This window comes from Lissotriton vulgaris, chromosome 12 (assembly GCF_964263255.1).
Source record: "Lissotriton vulgaris chromosome 12, aLisVul1.2, whole genome shotgun sequence".
NCBI lineage: Eukaryota > Metazoa > Chordata > Amphibia > Caudata > Salamandridae > Lissotriton > Lissotriton vulgaris.
In genome coordinates, this window is record NC_141700.1 from 291,094,771 (window position 1) to 291,122,531 (window position 27,761).

General features: G+C 46.0%; 1 protein-coding gene across 2 annotated transcripts in view; it reads right to left on the reverse strand.

The window, feature by feature from the left end:
• Nucleotides 1–27,761, reverse strand: part of IGSF9 (immunoglobulin superfamily member 9) — a 517,703-nt gene that overhangs the window by 389,016 nt on the left and 100,926 nt on the right. For both annotated transcript variants that reach the window (XM_086945078.1, XM_086945079.1), the window contains exon 3: nt 17,729–17,920. In XM_086945078.1, coding sequence (XP_086801204.1) covers nt 17,729–17,920 — 192 coding nt within the window. The remainder of the gene's footprint in view (nt 1–17,728; nt 17,921–27,761) is intronic.

A 27,761-nucleotide genomic window follows, 5' to 3' on the forward strand; every position in this document is an offset into this window, starting at 1 on the left:
TTATCGTCCTGCTTAACACCAGTAGAAGGTAGGTGTTAAATCCCTGTTGCTAATGTGCCTTATCGCCTGATTTTGGATCGCTTCGCCGATCTGGCTGGTCATTGAGAATATCGCGATGAGGTGTTTTCATGTGTTTTTGCACAGGAACACCTACTCTGCATATCATTAGCGTTAGTTGTCGCTCTCATCCGCAGCAATGTTTTTTGCGGAAGCTATCGCTGGATAACTGCCGATATCAGAAGTTTGCACCAGCTTGAGAATGGGGCGATAATTCTTTCGCCACTTTTGCTGCGCTAAAGTGACGATAACTCAGCGATAAGCCCTTGAGAATATGCCCCTGAATGTTCTCAAAATGTCCTTTAAAATATCAATTGTCTGCAGAAAATCAGCACCAAACAATTCCTTAAAGGCATACATTGTAGACTTATATACACATCAAATACCTTACCCCCAAAAAGGTAAGGAATGATTCTGTGTATAAACATTAAGCACCTCCTAAAATAAAAAGAAAAAATTCTGACGAATATCAACATCAGTTTTCAAAAATGGCCTATGTTGAAACAATAGTTGGCTAGTATCTTTGTGCGCCCCTTACTTAAGAGACAGTAGTATTTATTTTGTGCTGGCGCAGTCCTTGTTGCACTGTGTCTGTCAGTGCCTTAATAATATGGAGGTAGAGTGTGGTCTCTTGAACACAAAGGACGCGCACTTTCAACTTATACCTAATTGGCATAAGTCTGCTGCCCGAATTCGGGCAGCGGACGTGGATGAAATAGGTACCAAGAGGGGAGCCGACCGGGTGAAAGCCCCTGACGAAGGGTTTCCTTGACAACCCGAAATACATTGGGCATAATGTAACGTCGCAAATCACTATTGATCCCAAATGAACTTTCAATTGGAAATGAAGACAATTTCTAAAGTAATGCTTTATGAATAAAAATAATAGCTATACTCACAAAAACTTGTGGAAACTTTTCCTTTGGAACACTTAACCAAAACAGTTGAATCTGAAGAAAAACCAATTAGGTATAAGTTGAAAGTGCGCGTCCTTTGTGTTCAAGAGACCACACTCTACCTCTATGTTGAAACAATATCAGAAGTGCTAACACAAGTACGAAGTGTATTTCAAAAAACAAAAGCCTCCAAAACGCATGCATTCTTTCCAGTATTTCAGATTCAAAATACATCATTAAGAGCAGAATTACCCCCAGAACATCAGCTGAAAGTGACCTACAAAGCATGGCATGCCACCTGAGAATGAGAATCGATCCGCTCCAAAAACATGGATTGGTACCCACAGATGAACATCACTCTCATGAATCTGCTACTCCCAGCCCTTTTGGGGCATTGGCTCTTACTCATGGAGCTGGATGAGGTCTGTGACACTTCTTCCATTAATTCAGCCTCTGCCACCTTTGCTAGTTGGGGAAAAGCATTTACATTTATAGGGACCCAGGGGGAGGGAGGTTACAGACAGTCTCCCTCCAGGTGCCAAGCCACAAGGCGGGGAGAAAAGATAGGCTGAGGGTAGGAATGGGTGGAGTTGTAAAGGAAGGGTATATAAGAGCAAAAGGTCAAGGGTCCAGTCTCTTGCGAGCTTAACTTACCAAGTGAACAGGTAGAGAAAGTTGAGGCCCAGAACCTCCCACCATTTGTTTTCATATTTAAAATAAAGTATTTGTTGGGTGGCATTGAAAGTTGGGGGGATATGGAGACAGCGTTACCACAGTAAGTCAGGTTAGAGCATTAAGCTGAGGATAGTTTGGAGGGATGGAGAGTCTGGTGCGGGTATATCCACCCCGTGCGAGCGGGGGGGCGCACAGGGGAAGGGAAGAGTTAGGTTGGGGCTTTGGAACAACACTATGGAAGCTCGTTTGGCAATGCTTGCTGAGGTGAGAGAGGGAGATTAGGGAATACAAGGAAAAGGCTGTGAATGGAAGAAGCAAGGAAAGAGCTGGAAGCTTATGAGCTTGTGTTGTTGCAATGTTTACAAGTTTAAGGGAGAAGAATGAGAGAAATGCAATGTATTAGTGAACTTTAGTTTTATAAAGTATTCTGTAATGGTAGGAAGTTATGCTAGAAACCGGTCTTCAATAACTGCCCTTTTTTGCTAGTAAGGTTTGGGGTATGTGTTGTCATTGCACAATTATTATCATCTGTTTCACTGGGAATGAAAGACAGCTATGAGGAGATACCTATGGGGGACTGTCAGCTACCGGACTGATAGAATTAGCTAGCACCTCCTTCCGCAGTCCACTTGGCTGTTGGGCACATCAGTAGGTGGTTTCTCTGTGTCCACTGCACTAGGAATTTAAGGAAGACAAACAAAAACGGCCATCCCTCTTGAACTAATGCTGGTCGACCTTCAACTGTTCTGTACTCAAACTTTCTAATATATTAAAGCATCCAACTGGCTTCAAGGTCCAACACATATATTCATACTTTCTAACATCCTTGACAAATGCTGCTAGGCAATCATGCATGCCCTACCTCTTGAAAGTGTGGCATAAACCATGACACGTGCAAGGAGACTGCTGGACCAGGTTTTTCAGTTAATGTGGGTAAAATAAGCATGATCAATCATTTAATGCTGCAACTATTGAGATTTGAGTAGAATGGCTTGACTGAACTGCATCTACCTTGATGTCTGGAGAATCCCGGGGCAACATGTGCGCAAACCACACATGTGAAACGCATACCCATCCAAGCACTAACATGAACTCCCACTTCAACGTAAAGTATTCGTTATAATGAATTTGTTGTGAATGATGATGACCAATACAACAGTACGGCAGTTGTACGTTGTGACTGTAAGAACTTCAATTCCAACAAATGGCATCTGGCTCTGGACATTGGGATTACTCTAGGACTGTAAAGTGGGAGGAGGAGCACTGCTCAAATCCACACAGTGTTTACAGGGACCCTGGAAAGGAACTGTAGCAGCACTGTCTCTGAAAGAGAAGCCAGGTACACCGGTGAAGCTGTGAGAGGAAAGTCACCAGAGGGTGCACCCTTTGGAAATGCAGGGGACGGCGCCACAATGAATTCCTTTATAACAGGTCTGCCAGCATAGGTAACGGTGTGCCTAATGAGGTTTTATGGTTTCATTTCTTAGACCCAAATCCAATGTCAGGACTCTACTCGTGCCAAAGCTGTGCAGTGTCTTCTAACCATTGTGGTGGTGGGCCCACTGGGTGAAGGTAAGAACTAATCTTAGAGTTTAATTACAAGCCTGACATTTCTTATGGAATAGTGTATGGCTGAGTTGCTAAGAGTGGTTACTGTTTACTCAGTAGCCCATCTTAAATGCTTATAATTTAAAAGGCCATATTTACTGTACCGCCTTCGATGTCACTGGTTACCGCCGGCTCATATTTGGATTTTGCCACCACTGGTACAAAAATATTAAGTTTCTTGTACATGAAGTTTCCACACAACAAGTAATAGCTGTTAATGTCACGTGGATACCTACCATACATAACTGTCCCAGACTGGTACTTTCTAGGGCCCACAAACTACCAAAACGTCATATAGACTCACTGCTTAAAAGAGCCAGTTCTTCAGCGGTTTGCGAAAGTAGGTTCATTGGGACTGGAAAGCAATTGAAGGGGGAGATCATTTCAGAGCTTGGAAGCTAAATTACGGAAGGACCACACTGTCTGGCGCTTTTTAGTTGAGGAATCCCACCTAGACTGAAATTAAATGATTTCAGAGCACGTGGGGGCAGGGAACACGGGGTAGGGTTTTTGTTACAGGGCAGTTTTTGCAGCCCTGTAACAAAATCGGACGAAAACCGGCCCCGGCAAAGAGCTCGGTCGCACCCCCAACCTCCTCCCGGGGCCAGCCAAGCACTTTGCCATGGCCGGTTTTGGTTAAAGTCCGGCCCTGGATAATAAGATATTTCACCGGCGCTTTAGGAGTGGGAATGTCGCCCACAGTTTCCGGACACCATTGAGGGCCCCACATGTCGGACTGGTTTCCTACAACCAAAACGTCCGGTTGGCTTCCATTAAGCTTTAAAGGGTTAAGGCTCATTCTTTCAGCAACTTATGACAAACAGTTCCTGAACTGAGAAGGCTCACTCTTTATGTAGAATGTAAATTACAAAATGAGTTGAGTGTCATCTGCATAAGCAATTAATGAGACGCCAGCTGCTTCCACAATATCCAAAATTGGGCCAACATAGATTTTAAAGTGTCGGGCTTAAGGATGAGCCCTGCGAGACTCTAAAAGCCAGATGGCACTGAGACGATGAAAAAGATTTAAAGGCCACTTAAAAAAGGTCAATCTTCTAGAAAAGATACATCCAGTGGCGGCTAGTGTCAGGGTAGAGAGGTCGGGAGGGGGTTGCGACGGACAACGGAGGATGTCAAAAATAAAAAAAATAAATACAAATAAGAACTTACCTGCTGCATCGCAACTCTTCCGATCTTCAGGTTCCACTGCAGACAGTACAGGCTCCCAGGCTACCCTGCAGCCAATCCTGAAGCTTTTCTCATGTTATAACAGCAGTATCAGGATTGGCCTCAGAACCCTCGATTTGCGCTCACAGGGACACTGGGAGCCTGTGCCTGCAATCTCCAACCCGTAACGCAGCTCGGGCTGGAGACCGCTTTAGTGAGCATGGCGGTTTGGCCGGCCTGGGACAGCCAGCCAAACTGTCATGCGCATTGATTACTGTGCCCACCACTCCCCCTGTGACTGCCGCCACCGCAATGGCTCCACCCCCAAGCCTCGGCTCCAAGAGCAAAAATGAAACGACAGTAAACATGTTATGTTATGTTATGTTAGGAGGTTCTTTTAGAGCGCACTATCACCGTAGGTTTCCTGGCGCTGATTGGGATTCTGAAAATGGCAGATTAGAGTTTATCCAGATTGGGGGAAAAGCCAGGTTTTAAGAGACTTACGGAAGAGGATGAGTGATTTAATGGATTTGAGAGGAAGAGGGAGAGAGTTCCAAAATGTGGGGGCAAGATATGAGAAACTTCGACCTCCAATCCTCGCAAGTTTGAAGGATGGGATGACCAGGAGGTGAAGGTGAGAGGATCTGAGAGTGGGAGGGGGGCAGTACAGAGTGATGAGAGATTTCAGAAACCTTGGGGAGGGGCCAGTGAGGGACTTGAATACTAGGCAGCCGATCTTAAAGGCTGCCCTGAGATTGATTGGGAGCCAGTGCAATTTGGCAAGAAGAGGCTTGGCCGACTGCCATTTGGGGATCCTAAATACAAGTCGCGCCGCTTGGTTCTGGACGACCTGCAGCCTGTAGAGCAAGGTTTTTGGCAGGCCATGATATAGAGAATTCGAGAAGTCCAAGCGGGAAAGGACTAAGGCCAGAGTGACTTGGAGCAGGACTTCGGGGGACAGAAGGTAAGCAACCTTCCTGATCCTGCGGAGCTGGTACATGCAGGAGGAGACCACTGCCCTCACCTGGGCCTTAAGAGAGAGTTCGGAGTCAATAATGACACCCAAGCTCTTCACGGATGCCACAGGGACAGGGGGAGGGCCAAGTCCAATGGGCCAGAAGTGTGGACCCCAGTAGGTGGAGCTCCTGCCAGGAAGAAGGAGCTCCGTCTTTCCAGGGTTCAGCTTAAGCTGATTTTGGCTCATCCAGAGGAGAATATGAGACATGACAGAGTGAAAATTGGAGACAGCAGAAGGGGTGGAGAGAGGAAAGATGAGTTGTAGGTCGTCAGCGTAGTTAAAGACGGTGACGTCCCACTGCCTCAGAGAAAGAAGAAGGGGGCGAAGATAGAGATTGAAAAGGAGGGGAGACAGAGAAGAACCCTGGGGGACACCACAAGTGGAAGATACTTTGGGTCCACGGAAGGTACCCAGACTGACCGTCTGGGACCTGCCAGACAGAAAGGAGTGGATCCAGGCCAACGCCGGGCCCTGGAGGCCGGCTTGTTCGACACGGCGGATAAGAATGTCATGATCCACCGTGTCGAACGCGGCCGACAGATCTAACAAGACCAGGGCCTGGGGGATGCCCTTGTCGGCATTGCCTCTCAGAGTGTCGAGCACGGCCAAGATGACTGCCTCCGTAGAGTGGCCGGGTCGGAATCCGGCCTGGTTGGACTCCAGGAAGTTCGAATTTTCGACAAACTGTGAGAGGCTAGCAGTAACATGGGCTTCCAGGATTTTGGAAAGGTAGGGAAGGAGGGAGATGGGTCGGTACTTGGCTGGGACCGATGGGTCGGCCCCCGGCTTCTTCAAGAGAGGGACTAAAACGGCCTCCTTAAAAGAGCCAGGCACAGTGCCCGAGGAAAGAGACGAGTTCAGCAGAGGAAGAATGCATTCGGGAAGGGAGAGGCAGATGTCTCGTAGTATAGATGGGGGGCAACAGTCATCCGGGGAACCAGACTTGACCCGGGTGACTAGTTTTGCTAGGGTAGCTGAGTCAAGAGTAGGGAAGTGCAAAAGTGAGGAAGGGTTATGAGGAACCAGAGTAGTAACAGCGTCAGGAAAGGAGGCGGTGATGGAGTCCTTAATCATAACAATTTTATCCACAAAAAAGGAGCTAAGGGCATTGCAGGATTCCTGGTTGGGGGCCTGGGTGGGAAGAGTCCTGGTGTCAGTGGTAAGTTCCCCAATGACTTTAAAGATTTCTTTAGATTGGATGGGTGCAGAGAGAATTCTTTCAGCAATATATGCAGATTTGGCCGCGATGATGGCTTTCTTATATTTGTTGCGCGCGACCAAGTAAGTCTCCCTGCTTGAGGTGCAATAATCCCTTCTCCACCTGCGCTCCAATTGGCGAAGTTCAAGGTGTTGCTGTTTAAGATCGGAGTTGTACCACTTATGGGAGTGATTGTGCCGGGACCGAGGGAATTTGGTGAAGGGGGCTAAGATATCGCTGGCCGAGACAAGCCAATGAGAGATGTCGTAGGCTAGCTTGTCAGTAGTAAGGTCAGACGTAAGGGAAGGGCGTGATTTCGAGAGGAGGTCAAGAAAAACCTGAGTGTCTACAGCCCTCCATTTTCGTGCCATGCCGCCCTCTGAGGGAGGGGCCCTGATATGGCCAGTGATGGTAAGGGTGGCGTCGACCAAAAAATGGTCGGACCAAATGCAGGGAGTGATCACCGGGTGGGAAAGCTTGACCCCATGGGTCCAGATGTGATCGAGAATGTGGCCTCCAGTGTGTGTGGGGACGTCTATGTGTTGTTTTAGGGTAAGGGACGATAGGGCCTCGAAAAGCTCAATGGCCTGAGGACCAGCATCCTTATGTTGGTACCAATAGTTGAAGTCCCCAAAGATGGCCACACGGGGGGAAGAAGTGGTAAGATTGGCTATTTGTTCAACAAAAGAAGAGGGAAAGAGAGGCATAGGGTAAGGGGGGCGGTATAGCACCACGAGCGTGACAGCGCCCTCTTTCGTGCCCAGGTTGATCACAAGGTTATCAACTGCTGGGAGAATGAGCGAGGAGGTAGAGATGATTTGCAGGCTTTTCCGAATTACTGCTGCAACGTCCCTCCCTGGCGACCACCTGATCGATTGGCATTCAGCATGTAATAGTCGGGAGGTAACGCCGCCAGGATATCTGGGAGCGAGTCTTCCGATAGCCATGTCTCCGAGAGTAGGAGTATGTCCGGGCTCTCGGTAGTCAGTAGGAGGAAGATGTCGATCTGATGCCTAATAAAAGAACGAGTATTAAGATAAAGAACGCGAAGGCATGACTCATGGGTAGCGGGTGTGCCTGCCCCTAATAGAGGGGAGGAGCTTCCCATGATTTCCAGAGAGGAAATGCGAGCCCAGGTAATGGGGTGAAGGGAGCAGGAGGGGAACTGCAGTGCTTTGAGTGCCGCGACGCTGTAAGTTATGGGAGCGACAGCGTCCCTGGCCCCTGCGCCCGTCTGGGCACGGACGGGCACAGACGGGCGGGACTTAGGCGCGACTTCGGCGCGATGACGGCGCGCCCGCTGCTCCCGTCCGCTGCGCTCCCTGAAAGGAGGGACCATTTTATGAGGCCGAGGGCGGGAGGGGCCGAGCGCTGCACCGCTCGCCTACTCCCTCACCCAAGATGGCGGCTCACCAGGTCACGACCCAGGCAGCACCTTGCTCGGCTGCAGTGGGCGGGCCGGGAGGCGGTGTCAGCTTGTGGGAGTGCAGCGCGACCGGACGGGTACCAGCGCGCACTCCGAAGACGGAAGTAAGTTAAGGGCAGGCGGCGCAAAGTAAAGTAAAACGGCTCCAGGGGACCTGCACAACAAAAGAGGGGTTAGTGTTGCACAGCGTAAAAACAGTTTAAAATGCAGGCGCACAGATGCAGCGCGAGTAAGCGCGCGATGAGGCAGCAGGGCTGTGTGATCTCAGCCAGATAAAAACGTGCGGTGATCCCAGACTCCAGTGGATATCTGAATCGCCCACAGACGCCCAATCAACATGTTTTATTATCATTTTATTTTTGACCTTTTTGAGGCTGCTGACATTAGGGCAAAGCTTCTCTGCCATAGCACAGGAGCCGCAGCTGGAAACATCAGGCTGCCGACATGAGCTTCGCTGAATTTTGGCAGCATCGAGCAACTGTTGAGTTTGAAGTGCTCTAACTAGGGCCTAGTAACTTCTATACGAGTCAATCTGCTGGCCAACGGCTGCCAGCCAAATTAGGTAACAAAAAAAAAGAATTAAGAAGAGGGTAAGAGAAGTTGAACAACAACAAAGGCAGAACCAATTATGCTTGTACTCTAGCCTGGTAGAGTCTTTCTTGGCCACCAGGACAACTACCAAGCTGATAGACGGGTTTAGGTAATGTGCAACTAAAAGCCCATTTTAAATCACTGGTTCTAAGTGGGGGAGGCCAGCGACTGGGAGAACTTTCAACAGTGGGGAGGCCAGATAATATGAAGACACAATAGTGCTGGGAAGTGAAGCATTAGGGAGGCCTGTAAACAACTGTCAAACAAGAGAGCATTGCACATGCATCTCCGGCCACATCACTGAGAGCCTTGACATGGTTTCCAGCATCGTCTCCATAATGATACTGTTCCAACACACTGTAAATAGAGGGACCTCGGGCAGGGCTTTAAGTGGGCCGGGTCCTGCCTGTGCTCAGCACCTGCAGTTCTAAAGAGCAGGTGCTGAGACGGATCCCTATCGGGCTCTCCATTTTTGCCCTCACCTCAGGGTGAAAAGAAAATCTGAACTCTGCAGCAGTGCCACCCTTCACTGCTTTGATGTAACTTCAATGAGACTCGCTATAGTTCTTTCATTGTCTCACCATGTCAGAACTGAAGCATTTTCAATGTTATATACAACAAAGCTGTAGTTGCTGCTTATTTATCATATGCAACCACCATTGACAAAGTCAATAGTCCCGACGTGTTGTAGGTGTATTGCTACTTGTTGTATTATAAATCTGGATGCAATGACAGAAGTAACAAAAGACCAGCGCACTATGCTAAGCACAGATTTTTCGCTTATGTGTTTTTATGCCCCGCCTATAATTACTTGGGCCAAACCACTTTGAGAGACTCTCCCCCAGTTTTTTCATCCTACTTAAAGCCCCGACCTCGTGGAAAATAGGACTTTATAAAACACAGAACACAATTGCTAGTAGTCTGTGTTAAGTTAATGTATTCAAGCGGAACCGACTGACCGCAGTACTAAGCCCCAATTAACCTCAAGCTCAGAGAAAAGTTTTAAAAAAACAGAAGGGCACTCGCCAGCACTCCGCACTGCAGGGTGCATCCAGAGCATTAGCAGCACGACAACACTCTGCCTCTTTCCCGCCAGAGTAAACAGCTGTATCTTAACCTTTTGCAGCACAACTAGAAGTGCCCACAGGAGCCTCTGCATATTGTAGCAAAAAACTAGCTATTCGCTGTAATGGCAGCTGTCTAGTCATCCCCACATTCAAAAATCATGTAAGTCTCTAAGGGCCCGATGTAGGTCGCCAATTACCGGTCGGTAACGGCCGATTTCGGCCGTTACCGACCGGTAATTGGAGAATGACTTGTAGGGGCTTTAAATATTACAGAATCGGTATATTTACCGATTCGGTAAATTTACCGATTCTGTAAAATACAGAATCGGTAAATTTACCGAATCGGTAAATACAGATGTAGGTGGCAATGAAAACAGTGCCACAGGCCATTACTGATTCGTTATTTACCATGTAATACTATTACATGGTAAATAACGAATTCCAGTGTACATGCACATCTGTGCATGTACACCTGTGCCATGTGGCACACAGACATGCCCTAAGGGCTTGTATGTGTGTCACATGGCACACAAGCCAGTAACAGGGGTGCAACAGGGTGTCAAAGTGACACCCTGTCCCCCTTGTAAAATAGGTAATTTTACAGATTCGGTAATTACCGAATCGGTATTTGCTATTGAATCCTATGGGCTTCAAGGCCCATAGGAATCAATGGCAAATACCGATTCGGTAATTACCGAATTGGTAATTACCGAATCTTAATGATTCGGTATTTTTACCGAATTTTTTACCTACATAGCAATTACCGAATAGTAAATACCGAATCGGTAAAATTCGGTATTTACGATTCGGTAATTTGCTATTACCTACATCTAGGCCTAAGCGCTGCTGAAATCTCCAAATTACTATTACCCAACTAAATGTTACTCGTTGTATTGATGGCAAAATATTGAAAAGCCGAGTGGGTACCACTGTTCTTGAACCAGGTATTTTATGTGATTCACCAGTTTATATATGCCATATTTATCAATTCAAAATTACTACTTTAACCAAGTATTTCCTAAAAATACCTGGGGAATTTATTACTTTCCCCCAAATCGTTCTAGGAGTGGAGTTAGAATAGTAACTGTGCCCCCTGGAATATTTCGGGAGAAGGTTGCTCTTTCCCCAAATATTTTAGGACCGATGTAAAAAATATAATTTGCCCTTCCAGTGACTGGCACACCCACTGCTACCCTGAGGGCACAGTTCAGGGCAAGAAACACGAACAAGCGTTTTTTTTCCTTCATGAAGAAAATATCTTCCCCCTGAGTAATCTTTTCCTTGACACTCGCCAGTTTTGGCGGGGTGAGGGTTCTCTGTTCCCACCATCAAATGGGATATATTCAATAGGCCTGGGCAGTGAACTCCGCTCCATTCGTGAGGGGTTTGCGGGCGGCATCACTAGGCAGCACATTCCTGTTAGCCCCTTCATTTTAAGGTGGAAAAAAGTTCCCACTACTTTATCGTTTACAGAGCCATATTTAATCAATAAATACAAAATAAACATTGCACCTGCATAATTTTGTAGGTGCACATGGATAATGACCCTTGTTTGCACACAAGTCATTTGAGGTTTCTGATTGGTTTCTGGGTCTGTAATTCAATCAATGTAGGGTTGGGACTAGGGCTAGGGTTTCTATTGGAAGTAGGGACTAGGGCTCCTGTGTTATTGGTTGTTGGGACTAGGGTGGGACTAGGGCTAGGGTTAGGCCTTTAATTGGAAGTAGCGATTAGGGCTTCTGGTGTGATTGGTTGCTGGACTAGGTGTGGGACTAAGAGTAGGCTTAGGCTTTCTAATGGAAGTAGGGCTTCCTGTGCCATTGGTGGCTTGGACTGGATGTATGTCATTACATCGCATACCAATACCATGCATGCCATTACAACGCGGGTGTTGCTACACGATGTCAATGACAACGACATGCCATTACATCGCAAAATTTTGCCACAACTCTGCTTTTACCACGCATGCCATTACAACGCAAAGGCATGCATGGTAGAGCTATACTCGTGGTTACACTTTGCAAGGTAAGTGACTCTACCTTACCCCTTCACAACCCTCCCCCGACTCCCAGTCCTCTCCCTACAAAAACACTACATTACTCTGCACTACCCCCCGACAATACCGTAAAACACTACATTAACACTACAACACTACCCTAAAACCTAAAACACTACATTACACAAACACTACAACACTACCGTAAAACCTAAAACACTACACAAACACTACAACACTACCCTAAACCCTAAAACACTACACTACACAAACACTACGGCACTACCCTAAACCCTAAAACACTACACTACACAAACACTACAACACTACGGAAAACCCTAAAACACTACCCTACACAAACACTACAACACTACTCTAAACCCTAAAACACTACACTACACAAACACTACAACACTACCATAAACCTAAAACACTACACAAACACTACAACACTACCCTAAACCCTAAAACACTACACAAACACTTCAACACTACCCTAAACCCTAATACACTACACTACACAAACACTACAATACTACCCTAAACCCTAAAACACCACACTATACAAACACAACACTAGCCTAAAACACTACACAAACTCTACAAAACTACTCTAAACCCTAAAACACTACACTACACAAACACTACAACACTACCATAAACCTAAAACACTACACAAACACTACAACACTACCCTAAACCCTACAACACTACACTACACAAACACTACAACACTACCCTAAACCCTAAAACACTACACAAACACTACAACACTACCCTAAACCCTAAAACACTACACCACACAAACACAACACTACCCTCAACCCTAAAACGCTACACTACACAAACACTACAACACTACCCTAAAACACTACACAAACAGTACAACACTAGCCTAAACCCTAAATCACTACACTACACAAACACTACAACACTACCCTAAACCCTAAAACACTACAACACTACCCAAAACCCCTACCCACACTACTCCCACCCCTACACTACACTAAACCCTAAAACACTACGACACTACAACACTACCCTAAACCACTACCCACAATACTCCCACCCCTACACTACCCTAAACCCTAAAACACTATGACACTACAAACCTACCCACACTATTCCCACCCCAAGCACAATCTTCCTTACCTCTCTTTCCTCGTGGTTCCTCTGCAGCATTGCTGTCTCTGCTCCCGACTCCTGCTTCCTGCTTCACGTCGAGGGGCGGTGCTCGTCATTGTGAGGAAACGGAAGAGCCTCTGTTTCCTCACAACGAGGTGGATCAGCATTACATCGCATGCGTTGTAAAAACACGCCTAGTAATAGGTATGCGTTGTTACATCGCATGCGTTGTTAGGCTTGCGATGTAATGGCTTTGCAGGGAAACAGCCGCGTTGTAATGGCTGTTTCCCCTTGGACTAGGGTTGAGACTACTGGTTGGGTTTTTGAAACTGATTGGGTGCTTGGACTACGGCTAAGTTTGGCTGTAAGGTCCTGGTCTCCTATTGGTTCTAGATTTTAGGGCTAGTGTTGTGATTGGATAGTGTTAGGGCTAGGGTTCCCATTGGCTGAAGGGGTCACCTAACTACTAGGGCTATAAACGGCCAAGGCTTAGGGTATCTCAGCCCGGGCGGAGAGGACAAGGGTTAGTGCCTGTTTGAGCCTGGTCGGGACCAGGAATGCTGCTTGTTTTCCCATTCATTAATACCCACCCTATGTATTTGTCCCTCTGTATATAAGCATTTGTTTTCACTATAGATATGTGCCTATCTTTGTGTATTGCTTTGTATAAACATGTACAATACTTATGATGTTATAAAAACAAAACAAAAACACCAAAAAAAATCATCTTTGGTCTACATGTTCTTGCTTCCATTGTGTATCTATGTACCTCATGTACTTGGATCTGTGCCTGTTACTTTTCTCCTGAAAAAGCATATCCAATGCACTACCCTATTTCTCACCCTGTACCTCTATCAATATCTTTAATCTGCATATACTTACCTCCTTTATGCATCTATATACTTTCAATATACTATGGATCTATATATTTATCACTTTCTTCTAATTTAGCATTTCCAATGCACTACCCTATTTCTCAGCCCATACTTCTCTCAATATATCTTCTAGCCCAACTTTCTGACTCATCTCAATCTTCTTTCTACTACTCTTTCCAATTCACTACCCTATCTCTCACCCTATACATCTATCATTATATCCTCTACACCCACTCTCCCATTAATTCCAAACCCCATACCACTTCTATATTCCCCAAAATAACCCTTTCTTGACTCTCTCCTACTCTACCCCTCCTTGCATCATCTAACACCTCTTTTAGTATACCGATCCCCCAAAACAAACCTTTCTAAACTCTCCCCTCTGACTCTTTCCCTCCAAAAACCCTTTTTACTCATCCAAAAGCCTCCTCCTACTGCTATGACCTAAAAAAGAAATCCTTCACTCTTCTAGCCCTCCACTATCCTATTCAATCAAAATAACAGACTAACATGTTCACTTCTCTAATTCCATATTCCACTATACTAATTCACCACTAATCCTTTATGGGTTCCAGAGTAGCGTGCTACTCGCCAACAAAGCATTTCAACATCTCATCAGGGTTACAAGCGCAATATAAATACAAACCTTTTTTCCTTTTTTTACCCCTCCCCAACCCTTCTCAATCCAAATAACTGACTAACATATCCACCACTCAAATTACTTCATATTTCACAATACTAATTTTCAACACTAATCCTTTATGGGTTCCGGAGTAACCTGCTACTCGCCAGAAAAGCGCTTCAACACCCCGTCAGAAGTAACAGGTGCTATATGAATGCAAACCTTTCTTTCCCTTCTATCCCTCTGCTATCCTTTTCACTCCAAATAACGGACTAATATCCACCACTCAAATTACTTTCATATTTCACCATAATAATTCACCACTAATCCTTTATGGGTTTCCGGAGTAGCGTGCTACTCGCCAAATAAAGCGCATCAGGGGTTAGAAGCGCTATATAAATACAAACCTTCTTTCCTCTTCTATCCTTCTGAATACAAATAACTGACTAACATATCCGCCACCTAAAATGTATTTGCCTGTTTCACTATACTAATTCAACACTAATCCTCTATGGGTCCCAGAGTAGCGTGCTACTCGCCAAACAAGCGCTTTGACGCCTCGTCAGGGGTAGTAAGCGCTATACAAATGCAATTACAATACAATACAATAAGTTTGTTACATAAGCCGCAGCACAGCGGTTTTGCGACCACGTTTCTTTAAAAAAATCCAAATTATCCACTAGCATACAGAGGTAGCAAAAATCCAGTTCAAAGGTCATCTTAATTAAATTCCAAACAAAATCACAGTAATCACTCAGCCCGTATCATACACGCTGTACCAATACATGGGCAGTAGGTGCATGTCTAGTGCAGGAAGAGCCTTGTTAGATCACAGCAAGTCCATAGAGCTGCCACTTACAACATTAACATACGTGCTAACAGCAACGAGAATGCAAGAAGAACAGCTACTAAATTCCCAAAGTAAGTTCAGGCAGGACCTTGGGCATTTGAAAGCAAGCCTCAGGACCTGTACTGTGGTACCATCCACACTTATCTATTGGGACTACATCATAGGCACTCGCACAGTGAAACACCATAGTAAACATAAGGGGACCACAAAATGTGTATTTGTAAAGCGTTTGTTCACTTGTAAGCATCTTGACGCTGAATAGCAGATGTTTATTAGTACCCAACTCAATGGTACTCATTTTGTCAACCTCAGATGGGCAAAAAGCTGAGTGGACCCGCCGGGATTTGAGCATGTGACCAGGAGACAAGGTCGAACACAGGCCCATGCAGTGGGCGCATTAGTCCACTGAGCCACCAGACCACAGCTAACTCACGTTGTACACGTGGGCCCTGGTTATTAGAGAGCGGTATTCTGTGTGGAACACCAGTCCTTTCTTACAACATATCTGCTCACCTATATTAGGTTCCAGCATGAAGAATATTACAATCTGCCTATTTCATTATTAAATCTGGTCATAGATTCTCGGGGGGGGGGGGGGGGGGGTGGAGGGGGGACATTTTGACAGACGACGACGAGGGAAAATGAAATAAATCATTTTTCCTTGTCATCGGCTGTCAAAATTCTTCTCCACCCGGCTTCACCGCCCTTTTCTGCACTGGCCACGGCTGTTGTGAGTTCAGGAGTCCAGTGTGGAAGGTAAGCAAACTCTGGCAAACACAAGGAGCTAGCTGAGGAGAGTCATACACTGAGACAGCGTGTCCCTGTGTACAGCCCTACGCTGAAGGACAATGTTTCGGAGACAGTATTATAAGTGCAGCACTGCGGAGACGCTATTGTGAAGACTGTGCTGTGAAGGCATTGACAAGAGGCTGAACATTTTCTTCACAGTAAGCATAATTCTGAAATAACCTAAGGAGCTTCAGGCAGAACTACATTGAAATGTGACATAAGGAGGAGTGTTCATGAGTGCACAGTATGATTTCGCAATTAAGGTGACCGTGGCACAAGCTGATCGAAGCCTTTGTGGATAGTATAATTTATGGCAGAAAGAGGACAGCTCCTGCTTGTGCAGCAGTCATAGTGATAGACAGAGGTCTCGTGACACTGTGTAACAGCATGTAAATGGGAACCTACATCTCCAGCGCGAGTCAGTTCATGCTGTAAGAGGGAGTGGTGTTTTGGGGACATGGCATAGCACCGTGCTCATTAGAAAGCCTCACCAATGTCTTGGATTCCAAACCAGGGTGCCGGAGTGGAGCCGCTGGCCGTGTAGACTGAGATCATGGAGGGTAGTCAAATGTTTGAGTCAGGCAGAACTAGAGACATTGAGGAAAGACTAATCTCAGCTTAGTGGTTTATATAGACATAGATGATGGACTATCACAAACACATCGGAGATAGAAAACCAACTGTCTTGTTCGAGGCTACACTGTGTCCTCTAGTCATGGGAAGTAGAAACACCACCTGCCTATATTTGTTCAGTTGCATTGTTAAAATATGAAATTCCGTTAATTAGTCATCAGGGATACTTGCATTCAGGGAATTCATATTATTATTTGTTTCTGTTAAGAAGTGTGCATTATTTCTCACTAACTGTGAGGTTAATTTGGTTGGGTAAGAGTTTAGTTGGTGATTCTTACATACTGATATGTGCCATATACATAATATTGATAATGCATTTGTGTCTGATTAGTAAGTTTCTGTGTAAGTTGACTTCGGTTGTTTAAGAATTGCTATTTAAGTCAATGGTTGTGGTGTGCTGAGTGCCTAGTGCTGCCAGATAGGTTGGGAAGAATACATTATCCATCCACAGATTGTTTAACGAGGACTGTGTGAGCATTTACCTTCAATTCTACAAGGAGTCTAGTTAGCAGTTTGGGGAAGAGCGGGTAGTTCCCATCTGCGTTATGTGCACCTACATGCTGTTGTGCATGTCAAGGTGTCACAAATGTAGGGAAGAGTAGGGCCTTGCCGCGAGAGATACAAGTGTAGTATACCTGTGTGTATGTTTGTGCAAACTGGGGAAAGAGCAGTGTTGTCAGCTGCAGTATGCAAGGAGTACACCGTAGTAAGTAAAATTTAGAAAGAGTAGTACCCTGTTGTGAAAAGTTAGATACGGAGAATCGCGTGGTGTGTGAAGTCGGGTAAGAGTAGTACCATGTCAAAAGCGGTTGCAAGAGGAAGCACCCCATGGATTGAAAATGTGAGGGAGTGGTTGTGGGTGATAACCACTAATATTGGAATTTTAAGTATGATGACCAAACCTCTCCATCTCTGCTGAGGGTGTGGAACAACATACACACCAACACCAGAACTGCCCCGACTCTCCTGCAATCTGAAAAGAAGCTGGAAACTTCCAACACAAAAACGCCCAATTCTCAGCACCATTATCACACATGAACACAAAAAGAAAGTGTAGATGGGGTTGTGGGACCCCAGCTTGCTCAGACCGGATACCCCACTCGCTAATGCACAGACATACAAACAGAAGTCTCACCCAGGTACTCCGGATCCACTCTCGGAGAATATAGGCCAAACTTAATGAAGATAGGGAGAAGGAAGCCGAATCGCACCCACTCGATGACGTAGTGAGGAGGACGGTCCTCGTCATAGGGCAGGAGGTCACACTTCAGGATCGCACTTTCACCAATGCGCCCAATCACAGTCTGGGACTCCTTCTTGTCAGCACCTATGGGGGAAAAACAAAAATTGTTAATATCCTGCGTGTTTGGAAATGTATTTGTTAAAAATAAAATTAAATGTCAATAGAATTAGGACTTTATTCAGTTGCTACCTCCAGATTTCTAGCCATTGGGTCATCATTGAAAACTCTACAGAGTCAAGGCATTGTTGGTTCTATATGAGGTGTTAGAAGAGGGTATTGGGGGAGATGAAGTAGATGAAAATAATGTGAGTGCCAGTCCCATTGGGAAATTGAATGTAAACTCCTTTATGAATACTGTGCTTCAAGAAATTTCAATGTTATGCCATTGCCAGCAAAAAGTCAAAGTAGTTTTCATTTCTCAATACATATCCTGTTTGCAAAATCTTAAATGACAAAATAAAGACTACAAACCATTAATCAAGAAAATCACATTAATAAATGCTATCTTTGGACCGGGGGCGAGGATTATTCTAATCTTTCTCCCTTTATTTAAACTCCAGCAAACTCAACATTTAATAAAAAAATATCTATTCACGAACCATCAGGAAAAGAATTCGAAACAATTTCAACCAATCAGAACGCATAAATGTCCCATAACAGTCTGTCTCTCCTCTATGCTTCCTCTTTCTTTCCTGCTCCAGCAACCTTCAGATCAGTCTCTTACATTTTGTTTATGCTGAATCTATGTCCTTATCCCGCAGTCTTTTTATCCGCATGGAATCACAACGCGGTCGTTACAACAACTGCGTTGTGATTCCGCATACCATGACTCCGCAAGTCGGAACGACTTGCGGAGGGGGGGGGGCGCTCGATGTTGGAATAATATAATTTACTATTCCAACTCCAGTCTGTGCGGACACTAGGGAAGGTGTTGGATTTTAAATCCAACAACCCCCCTCTCCCAGTTCACTGCAGGAGCGCATTTTAGTGCTCCACTCACGATATGAAAACATTTACAGTGATGGGCCCGCATGACGGCGGTTACGCTATACACCCACTAGAATGCGATCCAGGGCTACAAATCACATCGCAACCGCACAAAGTGTGTCTCGCTGTTCCTAGTCAGCGCGCTGGTACTCGGGGCCAATCAAGTTCCCAGTACTGCCAAGGAGCTTCTGCTCTGCCGGCTCCCGTCTGGCCTGGAAGCCTCAACGTCCTGCAGGGATCTGTAGTTTATCAAAACAAAGCAGCGCCAGCACCCGACCAGTTTGGGTCAGTAACCCCCATTTTATCCCGTCAGTGAGGAAAGTACCTATTGGCTATTCATCTACCAAGGCATGGCGCCGTAGGTTCAAGGCCAAAGCCTACTACACTATGTACATATATTAACAGGGTGCACTTGGCCCAGGGTTTGACCCACTTAGTGTTTCCTTGACACAAAAAAAGCCTAGCTGGGTTTGCTCCAGTGCCATAGCACAACCTGCCTTGTGTACAGTTATACATCTCTCCTAGCCCATGATGCAGGGGACGGAATGAGAGTATATATAAGAGGAGTCAGTCTCCATACTTCCCTTGGAAGATGAGTTCTGTGAGGCGATTGATGCCTCCATCCACCAAGCTGGGAGCTCAGCCATAGAACCCATTGAGATGCACCTCATGGAACTGGTCTATGTATACCCAGGACCCCCTAATTTGGGAATAGAGCATCTCGATTCTCAAAGCCCCATCCAGCTAGCGCACCAAGAAGCACCTATTCAGATGCAATGCCCGGCTAAACATAAACAGAAATCAGGAGTTGACCAAGGGGCCTTTGAGAGACTGAAGAGACTGAAGAAAGCCTTTTTTTTTTACCGCTCCTGCCCTTATGTGGGGCAAGATAATTAAACAACAGGGGGTGGTGATGGACAGAGTTTCTGAATTAAGCAGAATACTCTCACCCAGTCAAGAGATCAGGGCTTAATCCAACACCGTTTTTTAGCTCACTGCACCATCCCAGCTCAGAACCTGGCTATATGCAAATTAGTCTGTCCCTGGCCCAGTGCTTCATGGGAACAGGGCAAACCAAACTACCAAGCCAATTCTTTCACTGGGAAGGAAACAAGCTCCCGGGGACCGGTTTCTGGCATTTCAGCCGTCTTCGGCCCGGCTTGCTTGAATCCTGATGGTGCAATGAGCAAGGGTCAGACTGATTTGCATATAGCCATGTCTGAACTGGGGTGGCAGAGTGGGCTAAAGAACGGTGATGGATTAAACCCAGATCTTTTTACTGGGTGTGAGTGTTTGATTGGTTCGGATGCTACGTCCATCACCACATCCTTTTGTACCTCTTATGTGGGGCAAGGGCATCCAATGGCAATTCCAGGACTCTCCCCCGAGGCTCCTGCCCCCGTATGAGGATGATGATGACTCCCACATGGATTCTCAAGATGAGGATGGTCCTTCCAAACCCTGGCATCTTTCTCAAATTTCAGACTCTCAGGCATCTCCACCTGTGCCTTAGGAAGCAGGCGCTTTGGCCTTTGATATGTTGGACCCTGAAGACCTTATGCACCCTTGTTATACCAAGTGATTGCCACTGGATAAAGTGGCTAAATATGTGGAAGCCCTTTCACGTACCCTCCCCCCCCCAGGAGAAGGGGGTGAGGGCCCATCTCCGGGCAGAATGTCTGTGCCCTTGGCAGACTGGTACGGTCGTGCGCACCCGAAGTTGAAGAGTCGGGGATGGCCACGTTCCTGGGGAAGTACATTCATGGCCCAAAGAAGAGCACTGTTAGATCTTGGTGTTCCGGCCAGGATAAACTCCTGGACGTCATAGGGTCCCCCACAAAAATACTAGATATGGCAGAGGAGGCAAAACAATCTTATGCTCTCATTCCACCAGAAGTGTTGTCAGGGTGGGACTAGCAGGCCGTGATGTTCTTAGGGAATGCAAACTGTGCCTTGTCAACAGAGAGATGTCACTCTCTTCCCATCAAAGGGGATCCTAAGTTGGGGGATCTAGCTTCTTCGGAGGCTGGAGCGGTGGCACAAAGGTCACGGCGGAATCTCTCTCAGGAACAATAAGGTGGCAGGCTAGTGCTCTAGAGAGTGGAAGGAAAGTCTGTGGAAGTTGGATTCGAGGATCTTTGCAGCGCTCGAGAGCAGATGGGGACTGTTCACAGTGGATCTCTTTATGCGAAGTCTGCATCAAGTGGCCGGTATTTCAGCTAGAAACTGGACCAGTTTGCAGCGGTGACAGACATGTTCCTACAGGATTAGTCACAGGAACGGGGCTATGCCTTGCCCCCATTTGTAACGAGAACAAGGCAGTCTGCAATTGATAGGAGGCAACAAGCGAACGTAGTTCGCATAATGCCCATATGGAGGTCACAAGTCTGTTTTTCAGTTGTTTTGGACCTTTCTTGGGATTTTCCAATCCGTCTACCTCACTCTCAAGTCCTTCTAAGCAATCATCTCAGCAATCCTCACCAACTGGTTCTGCAAGGGAGGATGCCCCTAATGGCATGGCGCAGGAGGCTGAAAGGCTACTGGCTAAACTGTGGGCAGATGGCACGGTCAAGCTATATAGATCAGCATGGTCACAATGGGTTTGTTGGTGTCTACAACAGGGTGAGGATCCTCTGGGGTCCGATAATGTCCATGTCATTAATTTCTTATATTCCTTTTCATTGGATGGCCAGGCCTATAGGACGATTAACACATTTAGATAAGCCATTTCCGCAGGTCATAATACCTACCAAAGGTATTTGGTAGGGTAACCCCTGCTGGTGGGTAAATTGTTGCGGCGTATCAGACTTTATCTTCCTCCGAAGCCAAAATATTCCTCATTTTGAGATGTTAACACAGTTCTAAATATATTCCTGTCATGGCAAAATAATGAATACCTATGTCGCAGAGAACTCGCAAGTAGGATGGTAATGCTGTTATGTCTTGTTTCTTCCCACAGAGTCTCAGATGTTCGAGCCCTGGACATTAAAGGTAGAGTATTTACTCCAGAAGGGGTTACTTTCCACATCTCCAGAAGAACGGGACAATGCAAGGGGTAGGCATTGATGTGTCTCAGTTAGGAGCCCATTCTGTATGAGGGGCCAGGGTGTCCAAAGTTTTTTGTTTGGGCACAAGGCTAGAGGATATGATCAATGCAGCGGACTGGTCTTCAGATTCTATGTTCAAGAGATTCTACTTTAAACTAGTACAGGATATGGCTTCTTTGGTGGTGGACAAGCTTAATATGAGCATATTCCCCGCCTCTTGTCTTGACATAGAATGTAAAATTTCCTAGCTATCATAACAAAAAGTTTCAATTCTATGGAGGACACAAAGGCGAGGATTAATCCCACTAAAGGCTTTTTAGGAACCATTCTCTACCCTGAACTTACAGGGATGTTTACATTTTACAAAAACACTCAAGGGTCAGAACTATAATGACGAATGATGAATATTCAGATGTCTCCTTCTGGTATAAGTATTGAAGCATTTTTCTTTATCGTCCTGACTCATGTCAACACTGTTTCTGGTAATCACAACAAACTGTTGAATGTACGAAGAAATTGATGTACATTTTTTTCTTTCTTGTGATACAGTCTTGATTCAAGAATAGGAGATTTATTATTTGCAAAAAACAATATTAGTACAGCAAACCCAACGCAAACAATACCAAAGGCCACTTTATACTCAGTCTCTTCTTAGTACAATAGCAAATTTATTTACATGTTGATAAAACAGAGAAAAAGGAAGAACTGCAACCTGCAGTAAGAACAAGCATTTACAATGCAATGGTTTCGCCTTTGGAAAAGTTTGAGCTATTGGCATTGTAAATGACAACATTCGTATTTATGTGTTGGTTTTGAAAACAGATAAATAAATGGCATTGTCATTTACATTGTCAGTAGCTTAATCTCTCGCAAATGTGAGACCTATTGTACCCTATGGACGAGCTCAGCAGACAGCAATTACTACCACACACACACACACACCCAGAGACAGACAGCAGGGCCCGGTGCAGCTCTTCCTGGCTATCACCTCCTTTCCCTGCTGGTCTTTCCTCCCCACTGACCTTCTCCTGGTTGGTCACAGCAGCACATATTCTCCAGTGCCAAACGTGGAAAGCTACCGGCAAAGAAGGACCAGTCGCTGACAATAATCTCTTCCAGTTGAGAAGCGAGGACTTCTCAAAGTCCAGGTGAAGCACCAGTTACTGGTGCAAAGCACTGATAACTATCCTACTTTGGGTGTGCAAAAGTTAAAAAATCAACTACCAATTCTGAGACACAGAGCCCTCATCGCCAGGCAACAGCCAGTAGTATAAGAAAATGAAGTGATTTTACCACACTCTCCAGTAAACTTTTACAGCAGTGAAAAGGAGGAGCTCTTCACACACCCTGATTTAGATCTAAGACAGGAGTCACACCTTAAACGAACTTGAGTACTGTTAAGAGGATGAATGCAAAAACAAAGCAGATCAGAGAAAAAAGTCACTTAGGACAGGACTGCTTTTACAAGCTTTGAAAGGAACTTCTATTCAAACAGCAAACGTTTTTTTAATGTCCTTGCATCTGCACACTGATATGATTATTGTGAGTGATTGTGGGTGATCGCCCACTTTACTGGACCACAAAAAGTCCACATGGCCTTCACGAAGCATGTATGTGCCCTCCTGAAACTGGCAATGTTGTAAAGTTGAGGGGAACAGCCGCACAGGACTGGACAAACTATTCTGCCCCTCTGGCCGTTCCCGGGAGACTGCTGGACAGGGTGTCTGCTTCTGAGCGGGGTGCCGTGGCGTGATCCAATAATGAATTCCCCATTCTACAGTCATGGGCTGTTTTGAACAGTTTTTGAACAGTTTTTTGCAGGCAGCCAACAGAGCTGACTTTCCATTTTAACAGCACCAGTGCCTAATTGTAGATCGACAGATTTTCCGAGGACACCGCCAGCACTGTCGAATGCCACAATACCAAATATCAAGGTTGCCTGATCGTGTTCCCGCCTCCTGCTTCCTCTTCCCCACTCTACACTTCATCTCTCTTTGTATCTATCTCTTGTCAGCTTTGTCATCTCTGTTTTCTCCTTCTGTCACAGTTTCCTCTTATTCCTTCTTTCTACCTTTTCGTCATTTCTGTATCTTGTACCCAGTCACATGTCAATTAGAAAATGAAGTCCGGCCCCCGAAGAATGAGTGCCGATTCCCCGCACTGGCAGCACCCTGAGCGCGCGCTCACCTCGATTCTAGCAGATCATGGCGAGGCAAACTTACTTGTTTTACCATCAGCACCCACTGTATGTTCCATTACCATTGGGGGGGGGGGTCAGATCGCACCCAACAGGAATAGAATAATATAGAAAGTAGAAATTAACTTAATAGAAGCATAATTAAATAACCTATAATTCGTCTGAGTTAGATAAGGGTTACAAGGTAAGCATAAATATTGTAGACATCATGATAGATAAAACATCAAACAAGATACTAAATAATCCAGAACCATCATAGTTCCCATAATGCGTGGAGTGCGGCAGATTGGTTTAGAGTGGAGTGGGACAGAGTTTACGGAAATAGGGTAGATTGCAGTGGGGAATACTGGGGTAAAGTGAGGTAGATTGAAGTGGAGTGAGATAGATTGGATTGGGGTGCAGTGGATTCGGGTAGATTGACGTGGAGTGGGGTAGAGTTGGGTAGATATGAGTACAGTAGATAAGAGTGGGATAGAATGGGGTAGATTGGAGTAGAGTGAGGTATATTGGGGTAGACGAGTGGCATGGGATAGATTGGGCATCAGTGGAGTGCGGTGGATTGGTGTAGACTGAAGTGGAGTGGAGTGGAGAAGAGTGAAATGGGGCAGATTGCTGTGGAATGGGGTACTTGGAGTGGGGTAGATTGGGCGGATTAGAGTAGGGTAGATTGGAATGTATTAGGGGTAGATTGGAGTGGAGTGGCGTAGATAAGAGTGGGGCACTTTGAAGTGACATAGAGTGGAGTGAAGTGGGGTACTTGGCAAGAGGTAGATTGGGTGGATTAGAGTAGGGTAGATTGGAATGGATTGGGGTAAATGGGATTGGAGTGGGATAGATTAGAGTGGGGTAATTTGGAGTGGAGTGGGTAGATTGCAGTGGAGTGGGGTAGACTGGAGTGGAGTGGAGTGGTTAGATTGGGATGTGGTGGATTGGAGTGGAGTAGACTGGGGCAGGGTGGGGTGGATGAAGTATATTGGGGTAGACAAGTGGAGTGGTGTAGATTGGGGTAGCATAGAGTGGCGTAGATTGGGTTATAGTGGAGTGGGGTCGATTGTAGTGGGGTATATTGGGGTGGAGTGAGGTAGACTGGAGTGGGGTAGATTGTAGTACGGTAGATTGGAGTGTAGTGGGGTAGCTTAGTGTGGGGTGGATTGGAGTGGGTTAGACTGAGGTAGTGTGGGATAGATTGGAGTGGAATGGAATGGGGTGGGATAGATTGAGTGGAGTGGGGTAGATTGGAGAGGAATGGGGTGAGGTATATTGAGTGGGTTAGATTTGGATGGAGTGGGGTAGATAGGACTGGTGTAGTTGAGGTAGATTAAGAGTGCAGTGGGGTAGAGTGGAGTGAGGTATATAGGGATAGGGTGTAGATGAGAGTGCAGTAAATGGGTGTGGGTGGAGTGAGGTATATTGGGTAGACGAGTGGGCCAGATTGTGGAAGAGTGGAGTGGGGTGGATAGGTTAGATTGAAGTGGGTTGGGGTAGAGTGGAGTCAGGTTTATTGGTGTGGAGTGGGGTACTTGGAGTGGTGTAGACTGGGTTGATTAGCTTAGGGTAGATTGGAATGGAGTCCAGTAGATTGGAATGGGTTATATTTTAGTGGGGTAGATTGAGTAGACTGGAGTGTGATGTACTGGAGTGAGGTATATTGGAGTGGAGTGGAGTAAAGTAGATTGTAGTGGACTGGGGTAGAGTGGGGTGGGGTAGATTGAAATAAATTTGGGTAGATTGGAGTGGGGTAGAGTGGGCTATAGTCAGATGGAGCAGATTGGAGAGGAGTAGCTTGGGCTAGACTATCATGGGGTGGATTGGGATGGAGTGGGTTTGATTGGAGTGGGATAGATTGGAGTGAAGTGGAGTGGGGTAGAGTGGAGTAAGCTACATTGGAGTGGAGTAGAGTGGGGTAGATTGGGTGGATTGGAGTAGGGTACAGTGGAGTAGAGTGGGGTGGGGTAGAGTGGAGTGGAAGGGAGATGGATAGATTAGAGTGGGGTACATTGGAGTGAAGTAGACTGGAGTAGAGTGTTGTCAGGATCTAGTGCAACCGCGCCTACATTGCCCTAAAGACTACAACTCCCATGATGCAGAGAGCAGGGAGAACGACATTTAATGAGGGATGACGCGCACAACGTCGTGCGTGAATTTGTTTGTTCCGGGTTGCTTTTTCACGGTCAAGAGAGCATTCGAGGCACCGGCGTGTTTGGGCTCAGACACGCCTTTGGGGGAAGGATTCTGTTTCGCTCCACGATCGCTGGATTTCTCAGCTACGGAGCTCTGAGGTGAGCGGTGTGTTATTTGGCGGAGAGCATTGTTATTTCAGGTTCCTTTCCCCGCTCTTCCCTTACTATCCTTCCCTCGCCTGATCACTTGAATACTCTGTGTATATATATATTATCAGGGTGTTGGAGAGGTCAGGAGGTGGACCATTCTTGCTGCATCCGGATTCCGCGGAGTGTATCTTGACAAGTGTGGTATAGAGTGGGGTAGATCGGAATGGATTGGGGTAGATTGGAGTGGAATGGGGTACAGTGGGTGGATTAGATTGGAAAGGAGTAGCTTGGGCTAGACTGGAGTGGGGTAGATTGGGGTGGAGTGGGTTGGATTGGAGTGGGGTGGCTGGAGTGGGATAGATTTGAGAGAAGTGGAGTAGGCTACATTGGAGTGGAGTAGATTGGGTGGATTGGACTAGGGTACAGTGGAGTATGGTAGAGTGGAGTTGGATATATTGGAGTGTAGTTGACTTGGGTAGATTATGCAGATTGGAGAGAGGTAGATTGGAATGGAATGGAGTGGAGGGCTAGATTAGGGTGAAGTGGGGTACATTGGAGTGAAGTAGACTGGGTGGATTAGAGGAGGGTATATTGGACTGGAGTGGGGTAGATCGAGCTAGATTGGATTGGACAGATTGGACTGGAGTGGGGTAGATTGGGGTATATTGGGGTGGGGTTGGGTACAGTAGAGTGGGTCTGAGTAGATTGGGATAGGGTAGATTGGAGTGTGGTAGAATGAAGTGATGTAGACTGGAGTAAAGTGGGGTAGACTGGATCCAGTGGTGTGGAGAAGATTGGGTAGATTGAGTGGAGTGGGGTAGATTGGAATGGAGTTGAATGAGCTAGATTGGGTGGAGCGCAGCGGGGTAGATTAGAGTGCAGTCGCTTGAGCTAGACTGTAGTCAAGTAGAGTTTGGTATATTGGAGTGGATTGGGGAGGATTGAAGTGGGGTAGAGTGCAGTGGAATAAGTGGTATGGGGTGGAGAGGCATAGAGTGCAGTGGAGTGGCGAGATGTGTCGTACACTGCCTTACAGTGGAGTGTCGTAGAGTGGAGTGTCATTGCATAGCATGGAAGGGCTTAGAGTGGAGCAGAGTGTTGTAGAGTGAAGTGGTTTAGAGTGGAGTGGTGTATAGTGGAGAAGTGTGCTGTGATTGCGCACTGCCATTACAGACAACACATTTCCAATTGAAATGGCCATTACATTTGCACAGACATACAGTTTTACAGAGCACAAACCATAATATGTGGAAATTTCATCATGTATTGATGTGATCGTATTTAAATATTTGTTTCCACACCACTTCAGAATTACAAAAAAATATGCTTCATCTCTACTTTTCTCATTCTGATGTACTCTAAAATAGTAGCACCATTCATTTTTTTTCCCAAAAATATCTTTATTGAAGTTTTACCTACAGAAA